We start from the raw sequence: 9257 nt of genomic DNA on the forward strand, positions 1-9257 counted from the left end.
AAAAGAACTTATCAATCTAAATGACGTCAGGGACTAACCTAACACTGCTTATTTTACTATTACAAAACTTATAATTGCAAGTAACTGTTTACACTGTCATACAATAACACATGAGAAAACAATAACATACAATAACACATGAGAAAATTTTCTTACAATTAGGTTAATTTAAAATATTGCATCATGTTCTGTCCTTATCTTTACCAATACATATGATATAAATACGTTTGTATATTACAGAAAATTTTATTTCGTCATGTTACATGATATAAATTAATTCTAGAAAAATAATAAGACAGATGAAATAAAACTAAAGACAACGAGTCATCAAGGAAACTTTGTGATTTGAAGGAATGGTTTGGAATCTACGTATATAAAAGCATACATACATACACACACACGCGCGCGCGCGCGCGCGCGCGCACACACACACACACATATATATACACAGGATTTAGGAACTCAGAGCTATCTGTTTCGAAAAAAGCTCTTTTAGCTTACTTCAAGTGCTTTTCAAAACTATCATAAAGTATTTTTTTTATCGAGTATTTTTCGAGTTATGATGCTTGAAATAATTTCTTAATTTTTACATAAATCATAAAATATCTAGTAAAATATTAATTTTTCGATTATTACTTTAATACTTTTATACCTACTTTAATACCTTTATGTACAAAATAATGAGACAAATCCATTGATGTAAAGAAAACACATAATTGTTTTGAAGAAAAAATGTGTAATTGATAATTGCAAATTCATCTTGTCACAATTCACCATTCACAATTCCACCATGTTTTATTCTATTGTGCGCATTCATAATAAGCATTTGTTTCTCGAGAGGAATATACAGCTTTGAGCTTTTTAACTAGTTCACTGGTACACCCGAAATCAACGTTTTGTGCCAAAACTGGTGAGAGCAAATAAATTCGTATCTTACATGAAAGTTTATCTATAAGAGGTTTTTTGCGTCGCTGGTGACGAAATTTCAAAATTCAAAATGGCAAATTCAATATGGCGGACTAATTTTATTTTATTATGAAGAAGATCAAATTCGATATGTTCGCGTTTTTCAAGTCTCTTATGATGAAATATACAAAATTGCAAAATTTAAACTGGCAGAAACAATATGGCGGTTTCTAGTGATTAACTTTGATATTCCATTATGGAAATATATTACACTCGGTACGTTTTTTGGTCACAGATAACGATAATTATAATGGTCACTGATTAGTTCAAGACATTTAAACTTGAACATATCGAATTTGAATCTTCTCTAATGGAATAACAAATATAATAATAAAATAAAAAAATTAATTCATCATATTTAATCCGCCATTTTGAATTTTAAAATTTTGATCCCAAAATTGTCATCGGCGATCCGAAAAATGTAGGTGTATTAAGTTTCATGCAAATCCGTTGAAAATTGGCAAAGTTATTCATAGTGGACATATATGGGCCATTACCAGTTGTGGCACTTTTATTTTTGACCATATATGGGCCATTACCAGTGAATTGGTAATGTCGAATCTATCTATAGTAGAACTTGTATTATTCTCTGGTTTTTCTTTATACATAACGTTTGCCAAAAAAATTAATCTTTATAAACCGATTAAAGTATTTTTGAAATTTTTCTTTTTCAAAAAAAGTAATACATAAAAATTTTATAATAATGCATAAAATTTGTTTTTTATCAAAAATAACAATTTTTAAATCGCTGCAAAACAACTGACATCACATTTAAATATGTACAAATTAAAGTAAAAATATGAGATACACACATCTAATAAAATGAGAGATATATGAGAGATACATAAATGTACACACTTATACATCACATATTAAATTAGATATTATAATCCTGATAAGGATAAATATGTATAAGATTATATATTTTCATCAGACAAACTTTTTGTGTGACAGTTTGCTTTTCCATAATTAATGTTCTTCCATAAAAAATTGTTCTTGGCATGATACAGTTATTCAAACTTGTAACCGTTTCATGTTAAAGTTTTGGAAAAACGTTTGCAATTCTGACAAAAACGCTTCAATAGCTGTCGCAATATTGTCTTCTTACACACGAATATGATGAATATACCGATATCTTGCATGGTGTCCATCACAAACATACTATGATAGACGTACGACAGTTTAATCAACAAATTAATATCGTAATCATCAAACTGCCAAAATTCGTGCACTGTTGATATAATCCAATTTATGGCTATTATGAGAAACAACATAATATATAGTCTCAGATACAGATTTAGCCTGCAAATAAATATATATCTTTTATTTTTTTTGAAGTTATGATATTTTGATTCTAAAAGTATATTATGAGCGGATGCATTTTAAGTAATTTGTTTCATAAAAATAAATATTTCCTTCGAAAAAACCATGAGTATTTTACATTATTAAATATATTTAAATAACTATATAATAAATACTACTAACTTAAATTAAAATTAAAAACAACGATATGTTTGTACAAGAGAGCTTGTATTTATGAAAATATCTTGTCGCCAATAGAGAAATCTCAAAATGATTATCTTTCTCTTTCTCTTGTCGGAAATGATCAAAAATGCTGAAATTGATTTTATTAAAAGCAATACCGTTAACAAGTGAATATAGCAGGACATGTTTTATTGATAAACAAGACTGATTATATATTGATATAAAAATGTTTGTGTACAAACCATCGCTTGTTGTCATTATAAAATCTGCTTTCTGAATCTCTCAGACGACGAGCTGTGTCCTTTTCATAACGCATAATTTTCCATGCTGTGTAAATAGATAAGCAAACGCTATTAATAATACAGACACTTCTCGGCCCGTCAAAATACAATCGAGACGCCGCTTCTTCTACAAAAAATAATAAATTTCTTTACACATGTTGCAAATATAACAGAAGAACATACTTTTATTTTTAAAGTAAATTCTCAAAGGGTTAATTAATTAGATGTTTTGTAATAGAGTTATGTTAATAGTGACATATACTCACCATTAAACCAAAAAGTATCGACACATAATTCCGGCCGGATTAAATTTTCCGGCACATTAGGAACAAAATCCATGATAATACAAATGATAGTAAAAATAAAGGGACCTCCCCAAGCAAAGATCGAATATATTAATTTTTTTCTCTCTTGTTTCGCTCTCTTGTTTCTTTGTAACGAACGAAAATCTCTGCGAAATGCAGAGTTTACTTTACAATTAATTAGTAACAAATAAACCAAATTGCGATGCAAATATTAAAATAAATATGCCTTCCAAATATTTTAAATGTCTTCTTTATATAAATTATAAAAAAATTTATTTATGTTATATATATCTCAAAATAATAAATATTACCACATTCAAATATATCGATATTTTAATAACATTGGATTAATTTTGATTTAGCAAAATGTTTAATAAAAAAATTAGAAATCAATTTCCGTAAAAAAGCTTGAAAATTTTGTATTATTATATAAAAAAAGAAAAAATTTAAACAATATTGGCTTAAGATTTATAATATTTAAAAACATGAAAAACCACAAAAAGATTAGTAATATTATACTATGAATATTATATTATGAATTCTACTATAATTTAATATTATTTTATTATTAATTTAAAATATGTTATTATAATAATATATTTTTCCTTTAACAATTGAATGCTTATTAAATACACATCAATTTTTTGTTTTAAAAAAAGCAAATTAGAAATTTCCAACAAAAAATGTACATATTTCTGAAATGCAACTTGTGTCATATCTATATTAAAATTATCGTTTCTCAAGCCAAATAATTATTTTTATACTACCAATTAACATGATACGATATATTCTTTCGGATCAATGCAAATCATTATTCTTTTTTATCTTTATGGATTGTTATAGACATAACCTAAATTTATTATTTATACATATCACACGAGAATATTTTATTATATCATGTTTGCGGCGTATAAAAAATATCACAATCTTACAATATAAAAATGAATTTATATTATAGATAAAGTATAAATAAAGTATAGATAAAGTATAGCATATATATATATATATATATATATATATATATATATATAATAAACAATTTACCTAAATGTCCACCAAACGTCGAAGCTCATTGCACTTAACCAAAAAAAGCTTGACAAAAGACAGAAATAGCCAACTAAAGCTGCAGGAATAAAATAAACATTTTTAAAATATCACTAATTGAAGTATTTTGTATATCATTAAGAATTCTATTATAGTATAAAACGTTTTTCTTCAACTTTAACAATAAGAATTTATCACAGAAAACAATATAATTAATTAATACACGCTAATATTAAATAATTTTTTGATTTCAGTGCTATATAACTCTACAGAATTTCAATAATATTGTAAAAAAATATTAGGTGAAGTAATTTAAATTGTGTTTTACGTTAAAATAAAATAAAATATTATTTTAATTTTTTTCACTATTACGTTTCTTGTTTATAATATTTTAATATATCGTACATTCAAGTTTTATCGAAAAAATAATAATAAAAATTAAGTATTAATGCACTTTTGCTAATGTACGATAAACTAAAATTTTATAAACACAAGAATTAATAGTGAAAAGAAATTAATATTATCTTATTTTATTTTAACGTACAATAAAATTTAAATATTTTTGGTACAAAAATTAATAAAATAATTAATGTATACACTGCATTGACTGCATTATTACATGATGTAGCTGTACTGTACCAAATATAATACAGATGAAATATGAAAAATCTACTACGTCGATTGGATATAATAATTCAAATGTAATGTCAATTATGTATCCAAAAAATAACAAACTGCAGTATTTGCGCAACATGAAACTATGTATGTTACGAAGCTCCGGCAGTATAGAATACACCACAAATGTTGTCAGCAAACACAACACAGACATTATACGGCTACTCAAAAATAAAATATGTAATTCTTCATCTAAGATATCATTTATGAGTTCGTCTATCATGTCTATTTTCTTATCGATAGTTTCTTTAACAGCCTCCAAGCAGATAATTGCATCAAATTGATTATGATCCACGACGGCCAAACAATGAGATGTTGATTCGACAAATATGTCAAAATAAGGAAGATACAGAGAGCTGTTTGCGAAAAACATATACTTGAAGTATTTGAAATAATAATCCGGATAAAGAAAAAAACGTATAGTTTTCTGGCACGAATTTTGAACGATTAATGGAAAAAACTCGTCCACCTTCTTATTTCCGCTATGTACCGAATTGTTTGAATAGCTGTATATGTTTGGAAAAACATATTCATTTTTACTAGCAATGCAATTCTTGCCAACCAAGCGATCACCGAGTGGACAACAAAGCTGAATGCAAGTAATATTGCTGCATTTTTCGTATGGAACGGTGTAATTTTTATTATTATTATTATTCGTTTTGTTTTTAATAAAGTTTGTATGATTATATGTCTCCTCCCATATGTTGTCGTCCCATATGTTGTCCTCTTTGTTGTCACTTGTAAAGTTTCGCGGAGTCGTTGAAGATGAAGTAAAAAGTAAAATTATGAAAAGCCAAAATGCAAAACTTTCACCGCACATCGTTAACAATTTGAGAACTCAATTTAATTTTTTTCTAATCTGCAATTTTTTAATCTGCTATGTTAGGAGCACAGCGAATTTTTTAAAATATATATGATATTGTTCGTTTGCAATAGTCAAGTCACGACAACATCATTCTTCTTCTAAGACAGAACTTGTAAGACAATTTATTATAAAATAATAGACACATTCGCGCGAATAATAAGACGCAAACATCATCAACAACAAACTTGCTAATGAAACAACTTAGTTGATTGTTACAGAAGAATTTATTGATCTAAATGTCTAAGTTGATTGTTGCAGAAGAACTTATTGATCTAAATGCCGTCAGGGACTGACCTAGTCCTACACGCTTATTTTACTATTATTACTATTATTTACTATTATTAAACTTATAATTGCAAGTAGCTGCTTACACTGTCACGCAATAACACATGAGAAAAAATTTTCTTATAATAAAGTTAATTTAAAATATTGTATCATGTTCTATCCTTGTCGTTATCAATTATACATATAATATAAAAAATTATACATATAATATAAAAAATTATACATATAATATAAAATATGTTTGTATATTACAGAAAATTTTATTTCGTCATGTTATATGATAAATCAATTCTGTAAAGGTAATTTAAGATAAAACAAATTTAAAAAAAATAAAGATAAATATGAAATACATATAACTTACTTGAATGTCCACATCATATCAAAAGTTACTATAATTAGCTAAACCAAACTTGATAAAAAACACAAGAAGGCTGCAAAATGGAATAAATAACATTTTAACTACTGTTAGAATGTTAAAATGCAAATGAACTCATCACTGTTTCCATGAAAAAATAGATTTATTCCACCACTTTGTACTAAAATTTTATAGGATAGTAAACAGATTGTTTTTAAAAATACTGAAGTAAAAAATAAACTGATATGTAGCAACTGATCATGTAGCAGTGATATGTAGCAACTGATCATGTAGCAGTGATCAACATAAGTTTTTTAATTATATTATAAATAAAATTTTTTTAAATTTCAAATTTATGTTAATAGACGCTACTAGCGCACTATGCGCGTCATTTATTATATACATATATATATATATATATATATATATATATATATATAGGACCAATAACTTGTCCACCGTTTTTAGAGAGGTATATTAAGTTTTCTTTAATTTATGATCTATCAAATTTATATATTATATAAAATTTTTTAATTATTTAAATATTTGTACATGATTAAAATGAAGATTTATGAATTTATGAAGATACAAAAACTCGTTAAAAAAGTATTGAAGTTTAATCATTATTTCTCATACAATTTTAATAAAAATGTAAATATTTTAGCTGTTTCTTTAAAAAAGCCATTTGTTAATTATTGGCGTTAATATTAATTAATTCAGTAAAATCGATCGACTTCCTTGTGCATATGATATTAAAGGTATTAAATAATGCATAGCGCTAATGAATCAATTTAATTAATATACCATCATTCCAATTGCTTTACAATTGATTCCATCGTTTTAATAAGTGACCAATTAAAATGAATTTGTACAAACTTGTAATGTCAGTCCGTTCAAAAACCGCGAAGGTGATGTAATTATGGCGATCACTATAGAAGAAGCTTTACATCCTTTGCTGTTAACCTCTTCTCTTCTCGGTTTTGGTGCTTACTTGTCAAAGAAAATTTATTTAAATATTTTTTATAATCTGATAGTTTGGATTATTTAGCCTTGTCTATTTTATTACCTAATAATCGAGTTTAAAGTAGAATAGTGGATTTTTAAATCTTATAATATAATCACTATATTGGTTTCCTATTTGATCATCATTATATCTGTTATTATAAATATTTATTATAATAAGGTACGTATACACACACGCACGCACGCACGCACGCGCGCGCGCGCACACACACACACACACACATATGCACACACACACACACATACGTATACATATTCTCAATATTGAAATTAATAATGGAAATAATTAAAATATTATATTTTGTGTAAAATAAATGCAGTAAAGTTATATATACATTATATACTTTTATGCAAAGTTATATATACATCATAAATAGAAAATTAAATATATCCTGAATACTGCTTAATATTGTTCTTGTTTAATATTGTTTAGAGATTTTGGATATTTATGAAAAGACTTGCTGCTGTAGACAACACGTTAGAAAAATTAGGCACTTCAAAGTTATATCACAAAGTGCACATATATGCAAAACGATTATTAATTGGATGGTTAGTGTTTACAAATATAATCAATATAAATGATATGATATGGTGGAAATCGTTAGAAAAACAATACATCTTAATTTTAATTTATATCACAAATCACCATAAGCACGTTAACACATTTATGGATATATTATTTGTAGCTCTTCTATGGTTAGTATTATTTCCAAAACATATATATTTTATTATATTTTAATAATAAACATAATTAATATATATATATATATATATATATATATATATATATATGCATTACAAATTGAATATATGTGTGTGTGTAAGCGTATAATACTGATAAAAAGAATAAAATATTTTATATGACAAAAATATAATATTTTTTAAAATATTTTCAAAATAAAAATGTTTTAAGACAGCTATTATTCATGTACATTTCGCAAATTTTTTTCATAGATTATTTCTATAATTTTTAATATCAAAATGATATAAAAATTTTCTCTTAACAGGTAGACATAATAATTTATGTTCGATATATTTTAGACTATACATATAATAAGTGCTTTTATTTTGTAACACAGGTATATTGGTATCAGATTTGACGAAGTAAACAAGCACATGAGATGTTTGCTAATAAAACAGGAATATGGGTCGCGATGCACGTGGAAAAACACTGTATTGATTCTTAGATATGTGACGCGTACTAACTATTACAAACAAATATGGACATTAACGTAAATCGATACACATATCTGTCCAAATATATCTGTACTTTCTGGAGACTATTAAACTATTAAATTTAATAATTTAGATTTTTGAAAATCGGTGGGAAAATTCGATTTATGCAAATATCACATAATAATTATTTTCTTTATCTACATATGCTTTTTCTATGTTTCCTCATTAATAAATCTTGTTTTCTTGAAAACATCTCCATTTAGAATTGTGTCGAATTTCTCGCGAATTAAACGAAATATTTGGCATATAACTATGCAAATGATAACTTATATGATATCTTTCGCAACATTTTGTGCAATTTTTTATCAACTTAGACAAACGAAATTTCTCTCAAAATTACCACTATGATATTGGCTTGATATCCAAATATGGGTATTCTTATGTGTGATTAGGTTCTTCTGTTTAAATTACATTTGTGAACATGTCAGCACTAAGGTAAATTTTTAATACAAAGTGATTCACATAACTCATAAAAATGTTTGTTTTTAAATACAGATTACGAAAAATATTTATTTTACATTCATTGAAAATTTTAAAGTTGCGCTTTCTGTTTAGAAGAAGATCTTAACATAGATTTAAAGATTCAATGTGTTATAAAATTCAAGATCAAACCATTAAAATTGATCTCATAGTTCTTGAAAGTATTAAAATGTTAACAGAGAGAGAGTTATGTGAACCCGATAAATAAATAAATAAATAAATATATATATATATATATATATATATACATTTGTATA

At 25.6% G+C, this 9257-nt stretch overlaps 1 protein-coding gene across 1 annotated transcript; it reads right to left on the minus strand.

The window, feature by feature from the left end:
- Positions 1 to 1901: 1901 nt before the first annotated feature.
- On the minus strand, positions 1902 to 5290 carry LOC109609746 (probable G-protein coupled receptor Mth-like 10). The gene is made up of 6 exons (XM_025410723.1): positions 5247 to 5290; positions 4817 to 5112; positions 4082 to 4160; positions 2999 to 3183; positions 2694 to 2859; positions 1902 to 2268 (listed from the first exon to the last, which is right to left on the minus strand). Exons 1-6 carry the CDS (start codon positions 5288 to 5290, stop codon positions 1998 to 2000), a joined length of 1041 nt encoding a protein of 346 aa, XP_025266508.1. The 3' UTR covers positions 1902 to 1997.
- Positions 5291 to 9257: the final 3967 nt, after the last annotated feature.

This window comes from Camponotus floridanus, unplaced genomic scaffold (genome assembly GCF_003227725.1).
Source record: "Camponotus floridanus strain SB8 unplaced genomic scaffold, Cflo_v7.5 scaffold34, whole genome shotgun sequence".
Classification (NCBI taxonomy): domain Eukaryota; kingdom Metazoa; phylum Arthropoda; class Insecta; order Hymenoptera; family Formicidae; genus Camponotus; species Camponotus floridanus.